Source organism: Peromyscus leucopus, chromosome 2, assembly GCF_004664715.2.
Source record: "Peromyscus leucopus breed LL Stock chromosome 2, UCI_PerLeu_2.1, whole genome shotgun sequence".
Taxonomy (NCBI): Eukaryota; Metazoa; Chordata; class Mammalia; order Rodentia; family Cricetidae; genus Peromyscus; species Peromyscus leucopus.
The window spans coordinates 102,064,761-102,090,837 of record NC_051064.1 but is presented as its reverse complement, the minus strand read 5'-3'; the positions used below and the strand labels follow the sequence as shown (position 1 = coordinate 102,090,837).

The 26,077-nt window shown below is 38.9% G+C and overlaps 1 protein-coding gene across 12 annotated transcripts in view; it reads left to right on the top strand.

Moving 5' to 3' along the window:
* Window positions 1-26,077, top strand: part of Dock7 (dedicator of cytokinesis 7) — a 195,938-nt gene that overhangs the window by 53,910 nt on the left and 115,951 nt on the right. For all 12 annotated transcript variants that reach the window (XM_028870268.1, XM_028870264.1, XM_028870266.2 and 9 more), the window contains exons 10-14: window positions 7,531-7,611; window positions 10,518-10,683; window positions 13,366-13,508; window positions 18,316-18,409; window positions 19,529-19,691. In XM_028870268.1, coding sequence (XP_028726101.1) covers window positions 7,531-7,611; window positions 10,518-10,683; window positions 13,366-13,508; window positions 18,316-18,409; window positions 19,529-19,691 — 647 coding nt within the window. The remainder of the gene's footprint in view (window positions 1-7,530; window positions 7,612-10,517; window positions 10,684-13,365; window positions 13,509-18,315; window positions 18,410-19,528; window positions 19,692-26,077) is intronic.

Sequence of the window (26,077 nt, the reverse complement as noted above, 5' to 3'; positions counted from 1 at the left end):
TGAGAACCACTGCTCTAAAGGATTGTTAGACCAAGTAACTGAATATCCAGGTCTACTTAAATTAACACTCATAGTTGCTATAGTGCAATTATTTTACTCAGTTTCTAAGTCATATAAATATGAAAACTAAACTAAATCATTGTGATTTGACCATCAACCAGTTGAAATAAGAATTGGTCTCTGGACATAGAGGCACATGCCTATAACTCTAGCACTTAAAAGATAGAGGCAGGGGGGTTGGAAACTTGAGTGAAGCTGGACTACCGAGCAAGAGCCTGTCTCTTAAAAAGCAAAACAAAATGAAAATAACAACCACAAAATGCTCCAAGCATACTTCCCTCAGAAAAATAATTAGAAATTCTAGAGACTAGCAAGGCCTGATAAGGTCTATGATTCCAGCTGCTTGGTAGGCTGAGGCAGGAGGATTGAGAATTCAAGGCTAGATTGGGTTTTAGAGTGAGTTTTGAGGCCAGCCTGGGCAATTTAAGGAAAACTTGTCTCAAAATGAAAAGTAAAACGAGGGCTGGGCATGTAGTGTAGTGTAGGACGCTGGTCTGGTGTGCACATGGCCGGCTCTCAGGTTAGTCCCCAGCGTTGGGGTGGGGAGTAAATTCAGATAGTACTGTGCTGCTATCTTGTTGTGACTGAGAGACTGATTGGGACCAGCAGATGGTTCTGCAGGTTTAAAGGGGCTCACTTTCACGCACTTGAATTTGTTCCTGGAGTCCACGTGGTGCATGAAGAGAACCACCGACTCTGGCATGCATGTTGGTGCCGTCTCCTTCATACACAAAATAGATAAATAAATGTTAAAAACAAACAAACGGAAGGACTTTGTTACTTGACTTTGGCTAAATTGACCTTGACTTGAGAGCAACCTAAAATAAATTCCTTAGTAACTTTATTTATATAAAATTACTATAAAGAGGTAATGAATTTTTTTAATAAGATGGTAAAGTAGATTTTCATAAAAAACGAGTCCTTTTTACCCACAGGAATAATGCCCCAATTTGTTGGATGCATTCCTATGAATTTAGGTTAAAATTAGTGTTAATTTCAATGAACAGTCCTGGAGAAATTCACTTTAGAACATCCTCTTAAGTGAGGTGAGCTCCGTTGGGTGTGGTGGCGTCCACCTTTATCCCTGCAGAGGCGGGCACATCTGTGAGTCTAAGACTAGTTTGGTCTGCATAGCAAGTTCCAGGACATCAAGGACCACATGCAGAGACCGTGCCTTCAAATACCAATAATAACAACAACAATAATAGAATTATTATTTTCAAAAAGAAATGAACATGAATGAGAAATACAGTTATTTTAAATGGAGAAAATGGCAAGTTTTTATAAACTATCATCTTGGAACAAAAGAGCTAGTAAGGCAAGGATGATTGGAGTACAGACTGCTTGGAAATGAAGTGATTTATGATTTAGTTGTCATGATGGGATTAGGAATAAAAAACATTGAATGTAAATTTTCAGTATAAAGAAATAGGTAAATCATGATAAATTCATATGATGCAAAATCATTATTTGAAAAATGGTAACAAATATGAGACTATTTAGTGAAAAATAAATCTATATATCATAGTTCTAATCATAAAATACAAGTAAATGTGTAGATTTGTGTGTATACATAAGCACATACATATGTATATGCATGTATATGTGAGAAATTTTCTGTAATTGCCAAATGAAAAATATTAATTTTGTTCTTATTTTATGTGTGTGGGTGTTTTCCCTTCATGTATGTCTGTGATATCTGCAGAGGCCAGAAGGGTGTCAGATTTCCTGGGAACTGGGGTTACAGATGGTTGTGAGCTGCCATGTAGGTGCTAGGAATCAAACCTGGGTTCTCTGGAAGAGCAGCATGTTCTCTTAACTGCTGAGCCATCTTTTTAATGTCTTCTGTTTTAAAGGAAGTTAATTTTGGAGATTTTCTTTAGTTATTTGTGGTTCATTATGATATTTCTCTCCTTTTTTTCCCAAGAAGAATAATATGGTTTGGTTTATAGTTTCAGTCAATCTTTATCATTTCTTGAGAGAAAATTTCCTTAGCACTTATGTTGTATAGTTGTTGCTATACAAGAACAACAGAGGATATCCCAGTGGGCTGTAACAAAAAGCCTTTATTTATAAGCCTGTTACAGTTCTTGTATATTTATTTATAAATCCGACTTATGCATTGGTCAGTCAATCTGGGCTATATTGTTTTCAGATGGTTGTGTTTGTGTGTCTGTATGTTGTCTGGAACCAGATGGTTGTGTTTGTGTGTCTGTAGGTTGCCTGGAACCAGATGGTTGTGTTTGTATGTCTGTAGGTTGTCTGGAACCAGATTGTAGCTGGAGAATTTCTCTCCAGCTCCCGCCAATTCACACTTATAAAATAAACACACAGACTCTTACATTATTTAAACTGCTTGGCCATTAGCTCAGGCCTATCATTGTCTAGCTCTTACTCTTATATTTAGCCCATTGCTTTAATCTATGCTTTGCCACGTGGCTCATGGCTTACTGGTACCTTACATCTTCCTTGTCCTGGCGGTGACTCCAGGCAGTCTCTCCCTTCCCTTCCTGTTTCCTCAGTTCTCCTCTCTGTTAGTCCCACCTGTACTTCCTGTCTAGCTATTGGCCAATCACTGTGTTATTTATATAGAGCGATATCCACAGCACCAGATGGTTGTGTTTGTGTGTCTGTAGGTTGTCTGGAACCAGTTGAATTGTCTCTGGCTGGAGATGTTTTCTGTGTGTGTCATTTTTAGCAGTAAATTCTCGATCTTTGTAGACGTACCAAAGAGTAGACTCAGCTGCATAGCTGCTTTTCAAGTCTTTGGCGGTATCATGGCAGCTAATGTCCTATTTGCTGAAGCAGGTCGTAACAAAACAGAAACTCAGGCAACTGTGGTGTATATAATAGGTCTCTATTGGAAGAAAGTTCACAGCATCTTATAGCAAAGGGAAATATAAAGGAAGGGTGAAGAATTGGGCTATTAGTGCAATATTGCTGACTGGAATATTGGGATTCTTATTCAGCAAGGATTATTAATTCCCTACTTTTTTTCATTTTGTCTTCTTCATTGGCATGGTTGTTAGGGGCTGAGTAGATGAAGAAGTTATACTGTCCTGTGTAATGTTACTTGAAAGAACAAAAGCATAAAACACATTGAAAGAAAACTTACACAGACAAATTAAACTTGATTACACTTAGGTGATATTAATAAAATTTACTTAAAATTATTTAAATTAAATTTTATTGAAATATGACACAATATAGGAGGAATTATGGAAGTTATAAATGTGTAGTTTGATTAATTATCCTAAAATGAATACACTTATGTGACCATCCAGGTTAAGAAAAAAATAAAGAATTCCAGAAAGCACTCTCCTAAGGTTCTTTTACTACAGTGTCTGTATAATGTAGCATCCCTATTCCATCCCTGCCCTGTTTCTCTTCAACACTCTATCCCTGTTTTTGAACAGTAAAAGGGATCAGAGAGAGGGCAGAGTTGGGAAGGGAAAGAAAGGGAGAAAGCATTTTTTTTTTCATTCCATATAATTGAATAGTCTGTATTGTTATTTGAAACAAGTTTTAAATATATTTTATTGCTTCATAGTATTTTATGGTATAAATGTATGACAACTTGTCCATTATATTGGATGGGGATATTTTCATTTAAGTTTTTGTCTTGCATTGTTAATTTGGTGAACATTTGCAATCTATTAGGAATACATCGGTCTCTTTAGCATTTTCCTAGGAGTTGAAGTGTAGTTTATATACCCAGTTGAGACTCCATTGGAGAAAACTGATTTTCCCTGTGCCAACAGGTATCAATTGCAGATAACTTCTTGGTTAGGGGTGAAACTCCATGTCCATTTCCCCCTCTCAATGTTAAGACCCCATCTGGCTTGAACCTGCACAGGCCCTGTGTGTCTCTGAATTCACGTGTATACCAATCCTGTTGTGTCTGGAAGACACTTTCTTTGGAGTCACTCACCATCTCCCAGAGCTCTTATAGTCTTTCTGCCTTTTGTACTCAGATATCTGAGCCTGGATGGGGTAGTGTGATGAAATCAGGTCTTGATTCCCCATAAATAGCCCTTTACAAATTGAGCCAGTTCCCCAACCTTACTTCAAAAGAGAAGAAACTTTAAAAAATCATAGGAAATTGAGATATATTAGAGAAATATGGTATTTGAAAAAACGTCTATTTAGCCACTTAAGACTATTATTGTGAGGGGAGGTTAGAGAGGTGGCTTAGTGGTTAAGATCACTTGATTATTATTATTTTTCTTTTTTAGCAGTTGTGAATAATGGTGTTGTTATAAGGAAAACTATACAGCATTTCATATTCAAACCATAACATTGCTGCCCCATAGGCACATGCAAAACACATTCAGTCCACCTTTAAAAGCCCTGTAGTCCTTCACAAGAACCATTCAGAAGCTAAAGTCTTCTTTGACTGAAGTCAGTTTCTTAACTGTGAGCCTCTGTGATATCTACATAAACAATAAAAACAAGTGACATATTCCCAGAGTACAGTGACACATGGTAAACATTCCCTTTTCAGAAGGAGGGAATCAAGGCAGACCAATGAAAGAGCAGACCAGATTCTCTCACCTTCCTCATTTAGACCCTCTCCAAGGTTCTCAGAACCATGTGATCAGCTTTGTCACAGTGACAGCCCCACTTCTGGTACCATTTTCTGCATTAGTTACTCTTTTTCCTGGTCTTACCAAAGCAACCTAGGGAAGGAAGAACTTATTTTGGCTAGCAGTTGGAGAGGATGCTCTCCGTAATGAAGGGGAAGGCCCGGTAGCAGGTGGCACCATGGTGACAAGGGTGCAGCCGAGACTCCCAACCTTTTCACACTTTTGTGGAGCTGGAAGCAGAGAGCACTGAGGATGAATAAGTGAGCTATAAAACCTCAGTGCTTTCCTCACCCACCTCCTCCTTCCAGCCAACCTCTTCCTCTATATGTTCCATAATCTTCCAGGACAGCTCCACTGGTTGGGGCCAAGTGTTTGAGACATAAGTTTATTTGGAATATTTTATATTAAGCTATAACAAAATCATTTGTTTATTGGTTAATTGGATTTCTCATCATCACTGTTGCTTTTCCTGAGTTGTAGGGATTCTTTATGCATTTGAAATACTAATTTGTAGTCAGACATACATTTTGCATATAATTTCATCCCATTTTAAGGTTGCCTTTTCATTCTCTTTATTTTGTCCTTCAATGTAAGTGTTAAGTTTTGATACAGTTTGTCTGTTTTTTTCTATACCCCTGTACTGTCACGTTCAAGAGCAAACTCTTTCAAGTCTGTGAAGAGTGTTTTACAAAAGTTTTATAATTTTTAGACTTACGTTTAGACATTAGGTCCATTCGGGCTTGATTTTTAGATGAAGTGTAAAGTGAGGATCCAGCTGCATTAGCAGCCTTCATCGCCATAGTCATTGGAAAGAGTGCCCTTTCCACATTGAGTCATGTGCCTGGCATCCTTTGTCAAAAACACTTGACAAGACTGGAGAGATGGCGCAGTGATGAGGAGCACTCGTTGCTCTTGCAGACAATCTGGGTTTTCTTCCTTGAACCCACATGGAGCTAGGGATTTGACACCCTCTTCTGACCTCCACAGGCACCAGGTGCATATGTAGTGCACATACACACACGGAGACAGGAGAGTCATGCACATGATTTTATTAACATTGGACTGTATGCAAGGGTTTTTGCTGGACTTCTTCCATTTCATTGTGAACATTTCTCATTTATTCATTATTATTACATCAGTGTGACTAAATACCTGACAGAAATGTGGGAGAAAAGACTTCTTTTGGCTAATTGTCTCATAGGAATTCTAGTCATCCAAATGTCTGATAGACCAAGGGAGAGAGGATCCATTTTGGCTTATGGTTGTAGAAGGATTCCGACCCAAGCACCTGACAAAATAAAAGGGAAACAGGTTGGCTTACGGTTTCAGAGGAATTGCAGTCCATTGGGGAAGTAGAGTGGAGAAGGCTCCGATTGTGGCTGTAGGTGCATAAAGTGACATTCCTTTACATTGTGGTTTTCCAGAGAACAGAGGATGCTTGACTGGAACCCAGTGTACTATATCACAACCAGGTTCCACTTTTTAAGTGCTCATAGCCTGCAAGCCTGTGACCCTCTGTTCAAATCAGGAACCTGGGGCTGGCATTCCAGATTTAAAGTGCAACCTTTGTCTTCTTGCAAGGCCACAGTTCTATCGATTTGTGGTCAGTCTCACATCTGAAGCGAATCTCTACTCATTCCCTTTTCCTCAGGCTTCAGATTTCTCTAGAGATTCCTTTTCAAATTTAGGATGGTTTTTTATTTTCTGTCAAAACAATCATTGGAATTTTGATAGAAATTTCATTAATTGTGCACAACAGGCAATATTGAACTCTTAATTCTATTAAATCTTCCACTTCATGACTTTAAAATATCTTTCGAATTTTTTATGCTTTTATTTCTTTCAGTAACATTTTACTATTTTCATTGTATAGATTTTTTTTAACTTCCTTGGTTTAAGTTTATTCCTTTCTTAATTTTCTTTTTAGAATTTGTCATTGTTAATGTGTACCCTGTGTATACTGAAAGTTTGTTGTATTTGTTTATTTTTTTGTTGTTGTTTATTTTGTTTCTTTTGAAACAGAATTTTACTGTGCAGCCCAGGCTAGCCTAGAATGTGCTAGCCCTGGGGTGGGTGGGCCTCAACATTTGCAGCTCTGGCCTTCGTCCTCTTGAGTGCTAGGGTAGCAGGCAGTGCAGGCATATCAACAGTGGCCAGCATCTATGATGTGATTTTTCTCTTCTTGCATGAAATCTTTAGAGTTTTTCACATAAAAGATCATGCTGTCAAAACAAAAAATAACGATGATGATGATAATGCTGCAGCTGCCGCCGTCACCGAGTGTGGTAGCACATGCCTTTTATCCCAGCACTGGGGAGGTGGAGGCAGGTGGGTCTCTGAGTTTGAGGCCAGCCTGGTCTACAGAGTGAGTTCCAGGACAGCCAGGGCTACACAGAGAAACCTTGTCTCAAAAACCTAATAATGATAATAATAATAGTAATAAAGGTCACACTGTTGGTAGAGATCATTTCACTTCTTCCTTTCCATTCACCTGTCTGTTATTTCTTTTGTTTGCTGATTGCTATAGCTCTAACCCCAGCATGTGTTTGTACAGAAAATGCAAAACTGGATGTTCTTGTCTTGTTGCTGATTTTAGAGGGTAAAACTTGAGAATGTTAGCTGTGGGCTTTTCATATATAGTCTTTTTATATTGAGGTAGTTTTCTTATGTTCTTAGTTTTTGAGTGTTTTCTATAGGGAAATGATTCTGAACTTTTTTATATCCGTTTTCTGCATGGAGACGATCATTCTCCTTTCCTCTAACATTCTATTTATGTGTGCCATATTATATTGATTTTTAATATATTGAACCATTCTTAGATTTCTGACTGAGTGCATTTATTTTTAAAACCTTAGCTAAACTTTTCTGTTTTTGCCTCTGACAGCTAGAAAAAGTTCTACAGCAAGGAGACATTGGAGAGTGTGCAGAACCATATATGATTTTCAAAGAAGCTGATGCCACCAAGGTACCATGTCACGCCTCATTTTCCCATATCGTTCCTATTGTGATTTGGGAAAAATAAAAACATAAAGTCTTTACAATAATTTACTGTTAATTCATTTCTTCCTGCTTGTCTGCTTTCTCTCGTCCTGTTCCCGCTGTGAATTCATTTCTTCCTGCTTGTCTGCTTTCTCTCGTCCTGTTCCCCATTTTCTTTGTTATTTAACTTGTGTTGTGTCCTGTGCTGGTCTTCAAATCTCTTCTACCCACATCTAATTCTTTACAAGTTATTTTTGGCAGGAGGGGCAGAGAGATAACCCAGTGGGTAAAGCATTTGCTTTGCAAGCCTGATAACCTTAGCTTGACCCCAGACTCCCAAACATTCTCTTCTGAACTTGAAGACACACACAAGTGAAACACTCCTCCCACGACTCCCTGACACTAATAGTATTATTAGTAGTGATAGTGATTTAAGTAGAGTTTAAAAATTATTTTTCTTGATGAGAACTAAGCTAATTAAATTTAACTTCTAAATAATTTAGAAGTTCTTTTATTTACAAAATAGTGGTATTGATGAAACTCCCTAGCATTGAAATTGCTGTTTCTGATTTTGTCATCTTGAGAGGAAAGAAGGATGGGCAAGGGTCATATGCACATGCACATCACAAATGGCAGGTTAGGAAGGGAGCATAGCTGTGGTATCATCATCGGCTGCCACCAATAAAATATCCAGGCTCTGACTTGTTAAAATTGTCGTGCTGTAACTGAGGGAAGTAGCTGAGCTAATTTTAAACTGTTGGTAAATTACAACAGCCATGATGGGAGCAGGGACACAAACAGAACAATGATGAACAAGTCCAGACCAACAATCAAAGAAACAAAGGAAAGTACTACTGCAGGTCCAGCCTCATGCCCACATTGTGTAAATCATCCTGAAGCTGGCTCAGAGTTTAGGCTGCCTCTGAAACCTGTCACTTCTCTCATTTAGAGTGAGGTGTGTCCTGATGAGTATCCTGCCTTGGGACTCAGGGATAGCATCTTAGTTCACTTTCTATCTCGTGATAAACACCATGTCCAAAAACAACTTGGGAAAGAAAGGGTATATTTGATTTATATATCCTAGGCCATAGTCCATCTGTCTTAGTTAGGGCTACTATTGCTGTGATGAAACACCTTGACCAAAGCAACTTGGGGAAGAAAGGGTTTATTGGGCTTACATTTTGACATTGTAGTTGATTGCTGAAGGTAGTTAGGGCGGGATCTCAAACAGGGCAGGAACATGGAGGCTTGCTCAGCCTGCTTCCTTAAGGAACCCAGGACTACAGCACAGGGATGGCACCAACCACAATGGGCTGCCCCCTCCCGCACTGATCACCAATTAAGAAAATGCCTCACAGCCAGCTCTTATGGAGGCATTTTCTTGTTTTTCTTTTTCTTTCTTTCTTTTCTTTTCTTTTTTTTTTTTTTGGAGGCATTTTCTTAATTGAGGTTCCCTCCTCCCTGATGACTCCAGTGTATTTCAAATGGACATAAAACTGGCCAATACACCATCACTGAGGGAAATCAGGGCAGGAACCTAGAGGTAGACAACCATGGAGAAAATGATTACTGGCTTTTTCCAGGTCATATTTAGCTGCCCTTCTTATGCCTCCTGGGACTGCCTGTGCTGGGGTGGCACTGCCTGCAGTGGGGGCGGGGCTCTCCCACATCAGTCATTGATTAAAATAACCCACAGAGATGCCTACAAGCTAATCTGATGGAGGCATTTTCTGAATTGAGGTACCCTCTTCCCAGATGAACCCATGTCAAGTTGGCAAAAACCTAAATAATACAGCTGGGAGGAAATAGAGAACTACCAAAATGGTACCAGTATTTATTGCTGTGTCTACTGTGTATCCAAGTTATTGTTTGAAGAACCTGAATATCAGGTGAAGGGGTATAGCTTATTTGGTAGAGGTATTTGCTAGCATGCACAAAGCCATGGGTTCAATCCCTAGCACTTCATAAAGCCGATGTACATATATGCCTATGATCCCGGAGGTAGAAGTGATAGAATGGAAGTCCAAGGCCATCCTTGAATACATAGCACGTTTGAGGACAGTCTGGGATACATGACCCTGACCAAAAAGAAAAGGAGGAAGAGAAAGTTGTCTGAATACCAAGCATGCTTACATCTACCAGTCAGTGTAAATATGTACAGAAAAAAAATAGAGTAAGGCACTGGTATACTTGTGAGTTTATGTAGCAGAGCCGATTTCGTGTGTTAAATGATATCCAGGGAAAAGCCAAAATACTTTAACAGGAATTTAAATACACAGCCAAAGATCAGAAAAGCATATTATGATCTCAAATCTTTGTGTCAGCCGTTTTTGTTTTGTTTTGTTTGTTTTTTAAAGAAAGTTTTGAGAAAGACCCAATTTTTGAGGAATTTTTAAGAAAGACTTGGGTTTTCTCTGGAGCTCATAAAGATAAACCTTTTCTAGCTCTCTTTCTTTTCTAGCTGTTCTGGTATTAAATCTGTGTTAAAATGGCTGACTGCTGTCACACTTCCTTTCCTAAAAGGTCACTTGCAGTCCGTAAGTGTGCCCGGTCCTCTCACCTTTCTCTTTTGTCGGGGTGACCTGTTCACAAACAGAAATCGCAATGCTTCTTCCATGCAGACATTGTAGAACGAGCTGAGTTACCGTGTTCGGGTAGTGCCTTGTGTTTTCACAGATGCAGGTTACTGTGTTCTCCCCTTTGCATTGAGGGTATGACCTAAGTCCTTGCACATGGTGGACAGGCAAGCATTGCACTTCTGAGCTCCACGCTCAGCCTTTTTTTTGCTGTCTTTGCTAAGAATTGAGCACTTACCCTGCCCTTGATACTGTGTGACATAGCCCTTAGGTGGTTTCCTTTAAGTGTGATCATGGATCAAGTTATGTTTTACAGAATAAGGAAAAATTGGAGAAGCTGAAAAGTCAAGCTGACCAGTTTTGCCAGAGACTTGGGAAATACCGCATGCCTTTTGCTTGGACTGCGATTCATTTAATGAATATTGTTAGCAGTGCTGGCAGTTTGGAAAGAGATTCCACAGAAGTAGAAATCAGTACTGGAGGTAAGAGTGCTTTGTAGACATTGTTTCTAAAGCAGTATATCCCCCCTCCCTCCCACACACACTGCTATAGGCTTGTTTTACTTACCGTAGCTTGGGCAGTGTATTTCCTCAGCTGGGGCTGCACACCTGGAATCCCAGCACTCTGAGGCAGCAGCAGCTTCAGTTCCAGGTCAGCCCAGGCTTCATTCATGAGGCTGTGCCACCCCTCACCCTAAAACAGAAAGAGGGAGGCAATACATTTAAACATTGTACATTTATTGAAATACAATTTGCACGTTATCACGTCACCATCTAAAGGGTGTGTGTGTTATGATGCTTTCTTTTGCTGTAGTCATGAGGCTCTGCAGGCACCACCAAAGTCCGTGATTGGGACATGTTCATATCTATTAGCAGTTACTCCTCATTATCCCCAGATTTCCAAGCCCATCCATAAACAACCCCTAATAGACTTTCTGTCTTTATGGATTTGTCTATTCCAGACATTTAATGTAAATAGAATTAAATAATACATGGTGTTGGTGGCAGGCTTGTTTCATATAATGTTTTCACAGGTATTACCCATGATGTAGCATGTATTGTATTTGATTTCCTTTTGTCAGGACACCTCACTGTATTTATATACTGCATTTGATTTAACCAGTTTATTATTGATGATAATTTGAGTTTATGAAAATACTGCAATGAACAATCATGTAGAAGCTGTTCTCAGGTCCCCGGTACTGGGATTGAACCCTTGGCCTCTTATGCATGCCAAGCAAAGCACTCCAGCTACATTCCCAGTCTTTGTAAAAGCCTTTGCATATTTGTATTTTTACTTCTTTTTACCGCATAGCTAGAAATGAAATTTCCATTTTGCAGTAATTCTCTAATAAACATTCTGAGGCTGTCAAACTATCTGCCAGTATGCTGCCCTTTAAAATTCTGCCAGCAGTGTTAAAAAGTTCTGTTTCTGGGCTGGAGAGATGGCTCAGTGGTTAAGAGCACTGTCCTGAGTTCAATTCCCAGCAATCATATGGTGGCTCACAACCATCTATAAAGGCATACATGCAGATAGAGCACTCATACATAAAACAAATAAATCTTTTTTAAAAGTTCCCATTTCTCCTTATTTTTGCCAATACTAAATCCTGCCTGATTTTAATGATGGCACCCTAGTGTAGGTGAAACGGCATCTTGTTCTGGGTTGGATTTTCCTTCCCTGATGGCTAATGACGTTAAATGTGTGTCTACTTGTTGTAGTCTTCCTTGGAGAGTACATAGTTACATACTTTGGCCATTCTAAATGTTACTTTTAAATGGGAGTTTTTCCCTTGTTATCAAAGTATTTTTCTGTAGTTGTTTGTTTCATTATTATATAACCATTTCTACCTGCAAAATCTAGTGATGTCACTTTGATTCACGAATATAGCAATTTTAGTGCTTTGTGTTTTTCCCTTCAGTTTAGTTAAAGGTTTGTCTGTTGACTTTATTTTTCTAGTTCCTCGTTTACTTATTTCCAGTGTCCTTTTTCTTTGGGTTTAGTTTCTCGTTCGGAAAAAGGTTTCAGTACATAGTGATTCTCGTGACATGGCTTCTCCAATGTTGTCATGGAGACATGGGGAGTCACGCCCAGCTTCCTTAAACACATAGTTCCTTAAAGTGTGAGATGAAATCACTGGTTTGAGAGTTTGTTTTCTTTGTTTTAACTTTGAGTCTTGCTGCTAGCACAGGCTGGCCTTGAATTTGCAGTTCCCCACCTTAGTTTTTCAAGCCCTGGGATTGCCAGCCTGTGCCGCCACGTCAGGCTGAGCCACTGGTTGTGATTGGAAGCCTTTCTGGCCGTCAGCTCCCCAGAGCGCTGCTGTAGCAGTGTCTGTCTCACGTTTTGGTGTGCTGCATCTCCGTACTTCTTACTTTCTAATTTCCTAGTAACGTTTTAGAAATGGGAGTTTTTTCACTCCCATTGTGAATTTGTGAATTCACTATTATTCTTTTGTTGTTAATTTATAGTTTAATTATCCAATTTTTTGGAAATATTTTGTTTTTATCCTTTGGTTTTTCCATATATTGTCTTATGTCTTGGACAATGGTGTGTATTCTGCTTTTGCTTAGTAGAGGGTGGTATAACTGCCCTTAGACCACATGGCTTGCATATTGTTTAAAAGTCTTCTTTCCGTGTTAATCTTTAACATCGTTGTTCTTTTACTTCACAAAAATGGGATTCTCTTGTATGTGTGTTAGGCCATGAGTTTGCATTCCAGCAGCATATGTTGGGGTGGTGGTGGTGGAGGGGTATTACCCTGCCAAATCTTTGAACTTGCATCTTGTCTTTTGAATTTGTTTCCAGCTCAGATGCTAAGGCTGAGAGACCATTAATTACAGTTCACTTTGGTGGGTACTTCATAGTGGGGTATATTCTCTGTAGCTGATTGACTAAATCGTTGGTCATACAGTTAGATCATGATATGCCAGAGACTCTGTATGGGCGAGATTGTAGAAGTGAGGCAGAAGATTCAGTCGGAATTCTTTCTTACTTCTTTCCCCAGAGGTGAATCCTTCTAGTGTAACCTGTAAGCTGAGGAAAATAGAGCTTTCAACATGAATGGATTGTTTCTCATGTTGGGACATTTTGAGAATGTTATTCTCAGTTAAAAACAGTTTGACAGTTTTAGAACTGACCATCTCTTTTCTCCTCCTTGGCAGAACGGAAAGGTTCTTGGTCAGAGAGGAGGAACTCCAGTCTCGTTGGTAGACGGTCTCTGGAAAGGACGACCAGTGGGGATGACGCTTGTAACTTGACCAGCTTTCGGCCTGCCACCCTCACGGTGGCAAACTTTTTTAAGCAGGTAATGTTCTGTTATGTAGGGCTCTGGGGAGGTGTTAGTACAAGGTCTCACTTCCTTTCAGGAGAGTGGTAAATGTTTTGTGTATGTCCATGCCGCAACATCAAGAACTTCTAACAACTTTGAGACTAAAAATGAACATGAAGTAGTTGACATTGTACATTTTAGCACATACTTTATTTAAATGCTTACATCGACATTTTTAATGCATCAACATTTGTCTCTCACACCTGTATATTACTCAGTTGTAATAGTGAACGTATTTATTTCAATTGTTATTATCTTTAATTCTGTATATGCACATGTGTGTCTGTGTGTGGGCATGTGGGCAGGTGACTGCAGGGGCCAGAGTCATCAGATTACCCTGGAGCCACAGTTAGAGGTGGGTATGAGCCCCTGATGATGGGTGTTAGGAACTGAACTCCGGTCCTCTGCGAGAACAGTGTGTGGTCTGGACTGCTGAGCCAGCTCTAGCCCCCAGGGCCTTTTCTTAAACACTGATAGCTTGTGAATTGCCACAGTGACCATGCGCTTCCTCACCCAGCATTTTCTGACCTTAGCTATCTTACCTATGGTCCGTGGAACAGAACTTCCAGGCCCCATTTTTGTGCTAAAACTTAGTGTTGTAGTGGTAAAGTTGAGCAACCAATATATATATATATATATATTTATCAAAGACATTTTCGTAGATTGTTCTAGCTACTTCAAAGCAAATCAGTGTTTTTCACATGTCATTTCACGGAAATCAATTTAGTAGATAACACACAACTTAAAAGTAGAATTTTAAAAACCTAAAAAAAAAAAAGTGCATTTCATATATTGAGTTTAAATATTACTTCACAGAGCCCTCCTTTTCCCTCTGGTTTTTATGTGAATGCATTTGTATATATATGTATACATTGGGTTTTGATGTCAAATGTGTTTTGTTTTGGTTTTGGTTTTTCGAGACAGGGATTCTCTGTGTAGTTTTGGTGCCTGTCCTGGGTCTCAGTCTACAGACCAGGCTGGTCTTGAACTCACAGAGATCCGCCTGGCTCTGCCTCCTGAGTGCTGGGACTAAAGTCATGTGCCACCGTTGCCCAGCCAAATTGGTTTTATATTGTGAATCAAGATTAAAAAAAAGTGAAAAAAATTTTTTATGTGACCAGATGACCCCAAACTATGGAAGAATGAAAAGAAAACTTTTATTAGTGTGACAGACTAGTGAGGTATACCAACCATACATTTTGGGGCAGATTAAAGAAAATGCTAAGAATTATCTCTATGTCCCTCCTTCTGAGGTTTTATTCTGAGTGGAAGGAGCAAACCGTGACCTATGGTGCGTTGTGAGTGGACAGGAGCAGAATGTGTGTGCTTTGAGTTGAGAAGTCTCCTTGAAGCCCTGGTCTGTCAGCAACTCTGAGAGAGTGGATGGAGGGAACAAGGGAGGAGAGCCTCAGTCCAAGGGCTTTGTACTGTGGGCAGAGGTGAAAATGTGAGGAAGTGATCGGCCAGACCCAGGGACCGAGTAACCATGGTAACCTTACAGATGGACAGTTCCCTCCGCCACCTGCTTGGCTGCAATGTCACGCCCTTCCCGTTTACACTGTAGTCAGCTCTTCAGTGAACTGGTACTGTAGAGTTCAGTGAGCAAGCGTCCACCCCATTTCTCCTTACCCAGTTAATAGTTTTTGAGCATTTGCTGTTTAACAAAATTACATTTAAAAAGTAACTTTAATTTTTTTTTAGATTTATTTTATTTTATATGTATGAGTGTTTGGCCTGTGTATACATATGTGCGTGGTACCAGTGAAGGTCAGAAAAGCGTATCAGATCTTCTGAAACTGGAATTACAGGTGGCCTTCAGCCACCGTATGGATGCTGGGAATTGAATCTGAGTCTCTTGCAAGTCTTCTAAGCCACTGAGCCATCTTTCCAACCCCTAAAAATAGCTTTCCATTAAAGTATTATTTAACATATATAAAACATAACAGGTAGTCCACATTAATGGTAATATTTAATGTTTTATTGCATGTGTACATTATATAATGTTTATGTAGGTTAAACATTTCTAGCTCCTCAAATTTTGGTTATATCTTTATTGTGAAAACTATATGTTCTCACAGTATTTTGAAATTAGAGTTCATCATTCTGTATCTATAATCATTCTGTTGAATAGTCACACTCTAGTTGGTTTTGTTTTTAGTACTAGCAATCGGATACTGCACAAAACGCTCATAAAAAGTTAAAAATAAATGATTGCTTGAAACACAGGGTAGTGTAAAGCTTTGCAGTTGATTTTCTTAATTGAAACTATTTAGCTATAAATATGTATTATTTTTGTAAGTATTTTTAAATAGCTAGAAAATTATATATCACAGAAATGCAAATTAAGTAAAAAACAGAGACCGTAGTTTTATTTACCAAAGTAGAATTCAAACAATAAATTTCCCTTAAATGAGATTCAGCTCCACCTCCCCATCTTATGAGCAATTACTGTCTGTAGTTGTAGTAGTATAGTTAATCATGTAAGGTTTCCAATGAACCAACCAAAATTATTAGAAATACACAGAGGCTTTAAAACAAAAGTAAAATCCATACAGTGGTTGTAAAGACATTTGTTTTATACATAGTAAGATTGTTTTGCCTCAGGAGTACACAGTATTAAACAAGCAATGATGTGGAGAGTATCAGCTTGACCACTCTAGTGAGCTCAGCTGGTTCCCACATTTGGAGGTTGGCTGGATCAGCTGATCTTTTCCATCCTCTACTAGAGGCAGAAATTCAAGAGAGGGTGAGCTGGGGTGTATGAATGTGCTATAGGTCTCAGTTTGGGTATTTGCTCAGTAATGAGAGGTACAGAGCCAAGCATAGGAAGGAGATTTTGTCCCACCCAGTAAAAGACACAGAAACAGAGGGCAATCATCACTAAAGAATCATTACTACCTGGGCGGTGGTGGCGCACACCTTTAATCCCAGCACCCAGGAGGCAGAGGCAGGTGGGCAGAGGGCAGCCTGGTCTACAGAGCAAGTTCCAGGACAGCCAGGGCTACACAAACCCTGTCTCGAAAAAACAAAAACAAAAAACAAGCAAAGGAATGGGGGCTAGTAATATAATTTAATTCATTAAATAAATAAAAGTAAGTCTAGAGATAACCTTGAGTGTATTAATGAATAAAGAATGGAGGTCTACATTCTGTGCTCTGTAAAGAGAATATACTGTTTTAGCAGCTAATGGAAGTTTTAACTTAATTAATCATATAAGGCCCCTGCCTTTTATTTTATTTATTTTTTGGTTTTTCTAGATAGGGTTTCTCTGTGTATGGTTGTCCTGAAACTCTCTGTAGACCAGGTTGGCCTTGGACTCACAGAGATCTGCCTGCCTCTGCCTCCCAAGTGTTGGGATTAAAGGTGTGCGCCACCACCTCCCGGCTTGAAATTTATTTCATAAAGCTATATTTTCTACCTGTAACTCAGTAAAAGAACTATCTTAGAGGTACTAATCCAAAATAGACACTGTTTAGACATTGACACCATTTTCCCAAGTAATGGCAGAAGGGAGTTCTGTCTCCCGTGCTGTAAAAATGGGAGCCGGCCGAGAACCAGAGAGCCCGAAGTATGTCCCAATCACTTACAGTACAGGCAGTACTCAGACATGACGTAAAGCACATTAAGAAAGCAGGTGAAGATTTACTTCTAATGAACTGTTAAAATCAACCTAACTATTGTAGTTGAAGGAAAAAATAAACACAATTTGGTTTTTCTTTTTTTCCCCCTCTCTTTCTCTCTCTGCTTTTTCATCATAAATTGTGGTCATTTGGAGTTCTCTCTTGGGTCTTCATATCAGGATAGTTGTGCTTTTCCTCACATCATTATATTTGTTATTTATTTTTGTGAAAATGTAACCTGTCTAAAGATTCTGCATTTGAGATGTTTTGGAATACAAAGTTAAAAAGAAGTGTATGATCTAAATCATGGTATAGGATGAATCTTAAAAGTTCTTATTAATAAAGAACAAATTTGAGCCAGGTATTGGGGTGAACTCTGGAAGATCAGAGAGACAGAACAAGCCACAGCTAACCTCACCTCGCTGGATCCTCAGCTGGTCTTGTTTCCTCAGACTGGAGGCCTCTGAGTCCTCATCCAGAATGGGTCTCAGCTGAACTGCTGCTCAAGACCTAACAGCTTGAATGCTTAAGCAGCCAAATGCTTAACCAGCCAAAATGCTTCCAGTTTCTGGTTCTCACACCTTATATACCTTTCTGCTTTCTACCACCACTCCCTGGGATTAAAGGCTCGCTTTCTGGGATTTAAGGCGTGAGTCACCATGCCTGGCTGTTTCCATTGTGGCCTTGAACTCGCAGAGATCCAGAGGGATTTTTACCTCTGGAGTGCTAGGATTAAAGGCGTGAGTGCCACCATTTTCTAGCCTTTGTATCTAGTGGCTGTTCTTTCTCTGTCCCCAGATAAGTTTATTAGGGTGCACAATATTTTGGGGAACACAATACCACCACATCATGGCAGGTGTAATTGTCCCATGTGCTTGTGTTTGTCTTCTTTGACTCTGTTTTTACGTCTGCATTCTTAGTTCTTTTATTTGTATTGGTTGTCTGTATACTAGATGTCCTATGACACTTTATAGGCTAAGATTGGTAGCATTATAAATGCCAGGTTTGAAAAGAAGATATTTACTTTAATAAATATGCTAATCTTTCATAGCACTATATACCAAAGTCAGTGCTTATTTGCAAACACTAAAAATTTATTTCCCATTTCCTACTTTTGTATTAATAAATTATTAAATACTTTTTCTCGATATCATTGAAATCAGGAAGGAGACCGCTTAAGCGATGAAGATCTGTACAAGTTCCTTGCTGATATGAGAAGGCCGTCTTCTGTCTTACGGAGGCTGAGACCGATTACAGGTATTTTCAGGTTTTGAGTGATACAGTAATTACCACTGATAACTATTGCCATCATGTAATCCCTTTTTCCCTCTATCTGACCACACACCTTTCTGTGCTCAATGCATGTCAGTGTTTTCCATCTCACTACAACGTGGGCTAACAATTTGGATTCAGAATTCAGAACCATTATTAAATGAGTTCTAAAATGAGAATGATGAATTATAATTGTGACTTAAAGTGCATGTGGAACAGTAAATATTCAGAAATAGGTCGTCACTGTCACTATTAGAACAAAAGTCTAGACTGGAACTGACCAGGAGTCTGCAAGCCAGATGTTGACATCTGTGGGAAGGAGAGCTAAAAATCAAACCACTTCCTTTTGAAAGTTTGGTTAGTTCTGTGTTAGAGCCTATCTGCTGTCTTGTTTTTTGACTACCCAGGGTTCTCTGTGTAGCCCTGGCTGCCCTCTGAGATCTGCTGCCTCTGCTTGTTGAGTACCGGGATTAAAGGTGTGCACCACCACACCCTGCTTGCTGTTTGTTCTTGAATTCTTCACTTCCCCTTCATTCAGATGGCATTACTATTTTACATGCACTTATGCATGGATAAGTCATTTTAACAGTTGAATTTTGATAAAGTGGAATGATTTCAATATCTAAGTTTTTAATAATTTGATTTCTATACTGTTCATCCCAGATTTTTATAAAATAATATCAAAGTCCTACTAAGAACATATTATCTGTGTTAGTAAACATTCTGTTGCTGTGGCAGATTGCTTCAAATGAGAATAAATTACCTAAGATTGGTCAACTTAGAAGGAGGGATGTTTTGGCCCACTTTTCAGAGCTTCCAGCCTTTAGGGGTGCCCTTTGCTTTGGGCCCATCCTGGAGCGGAACACTTGGTTGAAACTGCCCTGGGGGAGCCAAGCTGCTTAGTTTTTGGTGCCCGGAAGTAGATGGAAGGACCAGCGGCTGCTCCTCGGGTGCACTTCTGGTGGTGGAACTTCCTTCCACTAGGCCCTGCCTCCTCAAATCTCTGCCCTGCCCCAGTAGAAGAGTCTTTGGGAGGCACTTCAGACCCAAGGGTAGCCACAGAGCATTTATGTTCACATTGACTTTGTAATGTATTTCCTGCAGCTCAGCTGAAGATAGACATTTCTCCTGCACCTGAAAATCCCCATTATTGCCTAACCCCAGAGCTGCTTCAGGTGAAGCTTTACCCTGACAGCCGAGTCAGGCCCACCAGAGAAATTCTAGAATTTCCTGCCAGGGATGTCTATGTCCCAAACACTACTTACAGGTAAGAAACACAATTTTGGTGAATTCTGAGATAAAATACTGTATTTTCTAATATTAAAGTAGAACTAGAATGAAACTTTAAAAATCTTATGTGTATTTATTACTTTTTCCACTTCTTACAGCACAGTTTTATAAATAATTGTCATATATGTAATAAGCTATACCTGTGTGCCAGGTGTAATGTTAATTACCTTACACAATATAACCCTCATATTCTAGGCAGTTAAACTTATCGACAGAGAGATTTAAAATCTTGCTGAGTATCACATTTTAGTTTGGCGGTGGCCAGCTTTTAATTTTGGGGCTGTGTGGTTAAAACATTTGTGCTGCAATTTATGTTTCCTTAAATGTTTAGTATTAGTAGAATTTTGGGTCACACATGAATCTAGTATATATGCTTCTGACATCATGTTGTCGGTAATCAGTACTTGTGGATTATATGTTATTTAGAGAGCAGTAGGCTGTTACTACATACAGTTTCTCGGACTGGGCACTATGCACCTGCAGACTAGGCATTTGCACATACTGCATGAGGACGATGTTCCTTCCTTCCTTCCTTCCTTCCTTCCTTCCTTCCTTCCTTCCTTCCTTCCTTCCTTCCTTCCTTCCTTCCTTCCTATATTTATTTTCTTCTGAGATCAAGACTTGACATGTGCATTGGGAAACCTAGCAGGGTGGCTCAGAGATCATCTAAATAGCGTTTGAGTTTCAGTCTAGACTCACACACCATCCCGATAATACTACTGTCATTTCCTCAACTCTTCAGGCCCAAGTTTGGGATCATAGTGCTTTTACTTCTTTCCTTACCTACATTCCATTAGGTCAACAAGTTATTTAGATTCTACTTTTAAAATGTCTCTCTGGTGACCATTGTGCCTTTTAAAAACTCTAGTGTAAGTTACCATATAGAGCAGCACTGCCAGGTAGAAATACCATGAAATGACATTTGTAATTTAAAATTTTATAGATGCTGTGTATTTATAACTGGGTGGAAGTAATAATTTTAATTGTTTTTTAAGAACAGTATAAATATCACATAATGCAAAAATAATTACTTTATGTTTTCTTCTTTCTCTCTGTCTTCAACATCTTGTGTGTATTTTAGGCACACTTAAAATTCTGACTAGCCATGTGTGGTTAGAGACCTCCACGTTATATGGCTACTAATCTCAGATTTTGCTGTACTTTCCTAGGTGATTTTATTTCCATGTTTGTCTCAGTCAGTTCTTGACATGGTAGTAACAAGACTTTTACACATTATAAACCAGACCATTTTTGAGCAGCTTCTATTACAAGCAGAGAATGTATTTATTTTCTTAAAGTAGTGTATTAGACTCCTCCTAGCCTGCCGTTTTCCTTCTCTCACGCTTTGTCTTCTCACTGCATTTCACCTCAGTGACCTTCTGCTTATCTGTGAACAAAGTCAGTTTTGCCGACCAACTCGCCATCGGAATCCCTTGGCCTTTCTGTTTGCCTCTCGTCTTTACAGGCTTAGACACTGCTTCCTAGAGGTTCTCACCCTGGGCACTGCTGACTGCTCTACTTCTCACTCCCCAGCTCCTTCCTTCCTACACCGTTATCTGGGGTTGTGTGTATAATTATGTCAACACTGTTTCATTTGAGCAGATTACTGTAAAGGGCAAGGACTTCTGTTTTATCCATTAACTTTGCTTTCAGCATCTGTATTAGCCTAGAACATAGAAAGCGTATAATAAATATGTATTCAGTGAGTTAAAAATAGAAAGCTACAGTAGTAGAAGAATGGGGCTTTCCGTCATGGATATGGCTGTTCCTGTGCCACTTTTACTTTTTGAGTGGTTTAGGAAAAGATATATATTGACTACCCAGGGTTTTTGTTGATGTTGTTTTTTGTTTTGTTTTAAGACAAAGTCTCTCTGTGTAACAGTCCTGGCTGTCCTGGAACTCTCTCTGTAGACCAGGCTGGCTTTGAACTCACAGAGATCTATCTGCCTCTGCTTCCCAGTGCTGAGATTAAAGGCGTGTGCCACCACTGCCCGGCATACTCGGTTTTTATAGTAAAACATGAGGCATTTGGAATCTCTTGGAAGGGTGTAGAGCACACATTATTCCATGTAATTGATACATGATGTGAGTGAATTCCTGGAGCTTATATCTTAAGAACATACATGTATACATATGTGTAGCATTTAAAGGATGAAAGTAATACAAATTATTCCCCGAGTTATATATGAGACTACTTTAAAGGACAGGAATAAGGAGGGCTTGCATAACCCATGCTGTATATTGTTTAATTTAGAGGCCGTCAACTCCGCTGCCCTCCCAGGAGAGCAGATTCTGCAAGAAGACCTACAGTTTGTGTTTCTCCCTCTTACCTTTGCTTGAAGTATTTCAGTCAGAGAAAATAGTGTTAGGAACTTTGAGTTGTCTTTTTGATCATGTTTCTGCTTATCATTGTTATTTAATTACATTAGAATGGTTTTGTCCTTCACCCTTGCACGTTTTGTCATTAAAACTTGCTGACACATCTGGCAGTGCAGTGGAGAACATCAGGCGGCCAAGCCTTCCCTGTCTTCAAGCTTTTGTACAGTAGACATTTTCTTTCTTTCTTTCTTTCTTTCTTTCTTTCTTTCTTTCTTTCTTTCTTTCTTTCTTTCTTTCTTTCTTTCTTTCTTTCTTTCTTCCTTCCTTTTTTCCTTCCTTCCTTCCTTCCTTCCTTCCTTCCTTCCTTCCTTCCTTCCTTCCTTCCTTCCTTCCTTTTTTCTCTTCTCTTCTCTTCTCTTCTCTTCTCTTCTCTTCTCTTCTCTTTCTCTTTTCTTTTCTTTTCTTTTCTTTCTTTTTTTGGAGACAGGATTTCTCTGTGTAGTTTTGGTGCCTGTCCTGGAACTCACTCTGTAGCCCAGGCTGGCCTCGAACTCACAGAGATCTGCCTGCCCCTGCCTCCCGAGTGCTGAGATTAAAGGTGTGCACCACCACCGCCCGCACAGTAGACATTTTCTAAGCCTGCAAGGCTGACTATATGAGGTTTTTGTCTAGAAGCCAATTTACCATTATCCTAGAGGTTCTTTACCATTACTTATTATCCATTATGTACCATTGTACTAGAGATTTTTTTTTAAACTCACCAAGGGAGTCATATTTCCCATGTTTTTCTTTCCGGATATATTTATTTTACTGAAAACTTTCAATATCTTCCTAATTATGATGTATGGAGGTACTTTTAAAAATGTACCTGTTAGTGTTTTTATTTCATTGATTTCATTTGTTTATTTTTGAGATGAGGTCTTTCCAGGCAGTCCAGGATGGCCTCTTCTCGCCCCTGGGCTCAGGTGGTCTCCCACCCCAGCCTGTCCACTCAGTGCCCACAAGTACCTGTTCCCTCACTTGGTGGTTAAGTTTTTGAATCTTTATTTCAAGATTGACAGTTTTGTTAGGTGTAGGGTTCTAAGTTGTAAATTATTTTTGCTAGCAGTTTGAAAATGTAGTTTTGGTTTTTGAGTACTCCAATACTGTATTTACAAACTTTTTGTATCTTATGGCTCTTCAAAGCAGCGGTTCTTACCCTGTGGGTCACAAGGGGCCACATGTCATATATCCTGAGTACTAGATAGTTACATTATGATTCATAACAATAGCAAAATTATAGTCAGGAAGTAGCAATGAAAACAGTTTTATGGTTGGGGTCACTACAACACGAGGAACTGTATTAAAGGGTTGCAGCATCAGGAAGGTTGAGAACCACTGCTCTAAAGGAGTTTTCCAATTATTTTCTTTATTCCTTATGTTTTAAAATTTCATGTTGATACTACTTATTGTTAGGTAATAATTATTTAGTATCTGTTATTCTAATTATTTTCATTTAAATTAGTTTATTCAGTTTCATAGACCTCTTATAAATTTAATAATTTTGGAGTTGTTATTTCTGTATATGAGAAAAACATTAAGCTGGGACTAAGAGATTTATTTGGTTTGAAATCTAGGTATTGCTTCATTTTCTATAATCTTCATACTAAAGGATAAAAGATATGCAACATATATAATTTGCATGGGTCATGAATAAAATGAAATATTCTCATTTCTAGATTGTTGTTTGATATATTTATTAAAGCAGGTCAGAATAATTGTATCTTATATTTTTGCCTCAAAATCTGCTTCATTATTTTCTATAATTTTTAATGTCTTACCATGGGCATGGTATAATGATATAAATGACATGTAGAGAATAATATCTATATTAATTAGTAGAAGCTAGGAACACTTGAGAAAATCATGTTATAGAAGTTAAATGGGGTTGAGTGCAGGGCTTACCGAGTGAGGAAAACTTAAAAAGCTGAATGAGGCTTTTAAGTGTGTGTCCAGTTTTAATGTTCATACCTGCCTGAGGGGATGACAGAAACACACATTGAAGAATGAAGTGTGTCTTACACATTATAAAGGATATGGTTTTGCTTTTAATTTGTGCATATTATGTGAATATGTAGTAGTAATTGTGTGGAGTAATTTGCTTATTTGGATTTGCTTTTGGTTTTCAGTATTGGTAAGGACTAATTGGTCTTCCCAAAACTATAGATTGGTTCCTATGCTAGGGTTATTTACAACTGAGATCAGTTGACTTTTCCTCAATATGAGAAAATGGAATCCCGTGTACCCTGGAAAGTAATGCATTACAGAGCCTTGGAGAGAGTGACTTGAGAAGCAGGAAGACACTGGACTTTGGAGGGAGGTATAAGGAGGTAAAAGGAGGGGCTGGGGCTGGTGATAGAGATCTCTGTATAAAAGTACTTACTGTGCAAGCCTGGTGACTGGAGTTTGATTCCCCTAAGAGCCGTTGTGGGGGGAAGGAGCTAATTTTCCATAGCTGTCTTCTGATTTCTACATATGGGCCATGCATATGCCTCCCCTCCCCCATAATAAGTAAAATACAAAATGTAAAGGGAGGCTGTGAAAGTTAACATTGGCCAGTTTTGTGCTTTTGCCTGGGACCTTCAGTGTCCATGGTACTGATAACTACATGTATTTTTTTGAGACAGGATGTTGGTGTGTCGCCCAGAACACAGGGTTCTTCCATCTCTGCTTCCCAGGTCTGAGATTGCAAGTGTAGACTGCCATGTTTAAATGACAGACTTTTCCCTGTGTAGCTAGCTGGTCAGCTGCTTTTCAATACAGTTGAACAAGAAGAGGCCCAGTCTTTTTAATCTTTTACAGTGGTAAATAATATGTAGATACATAGATATCTTAACAATCAAGAGTTAGAAGACATAGAACTAATAAGCCACAAAAGTGAGGTCTGCATCAAATGATTGCTTATGCTATCATATTACCAGATAAAAGATCCTGTGTCGATGTTACATTAGGATAAGCAAACAATGAGACCTTTCTTACTGGGATTTTATTAAATGTTTGAAATTGCTTAGAAGTTCGTAGCTCCCTTCTTACTTGTGTTTCAAATCATTTCTTGATGACTATAGTAGCCTGTGACTTGTACTAGATCAAGGTACATCTAATTGAGCAAATCCTTCTGTTTTATTGACATCTACTTTTTTGAGACATGTCCACATAGCACATGATATTCTTGGCAGACTAGGAGAGTTGCCCTCTTTCCCAACAATAGCCGTAGTTGTGATTGCCTGTTGAACTTTTGTATCTTTGTTTTTCTAGCTAGTTCTTTTATTTTTTTATTTTTCAAGTGTGGCTAGCAAATGTGGTGTAACTAAGGCTGTAAGAGAGATTGGTAATTATTAGTGTGAAGATCAAAATAAAAGCTTGCAGTTTGTATGATGCTGCCCTTCTCAATTGGTTATATGGACGCCCTCCTCTTCATAAACACCAGTAACCCTACTGTCTGTGAACTGGTCGTTCTGTTATATATGAAATTCCAAACACACACACACACACACACACACACACACACACACACACACACACACACAAGAGATTAGTGTAATAATTACCATTACAGCTTCCTCATTTTATCAGTTGCTGCATCATTTCATTTGTAGATATGGGGTGTTCTTCTGTGACAGGTGTGGACTCCAATAGTCACAATAACAAATGTTGGTTTTAAAACCTACTTTGAATTGTATGCTATTAGTTTTCTCTTGAGTCGTTTGATAAGCTTATAATGAACCAGTTCAACTTCTCTCTAATGTTTTATTTAAGGGAACAGCTTGGCTAGTCAGACCAGGTCAGTGAGATCACATGGGGATCACATGATACTCATTTCTTCTATAGCTTGTCCTTGTGTTTTGGTAGATCTCTCTCTGCAGAGTAATTTCTGGGTTTTTTTGTTGTTGTTTGTTTTTGTATACGTGAATCGTATGAGCTTGCATTTTTTGAATACTATTTTAGTTCATAAAATACATAGGTTAGCAAAAGAAATCAATTATGTTGAATTAAAGTGTTAAAAAT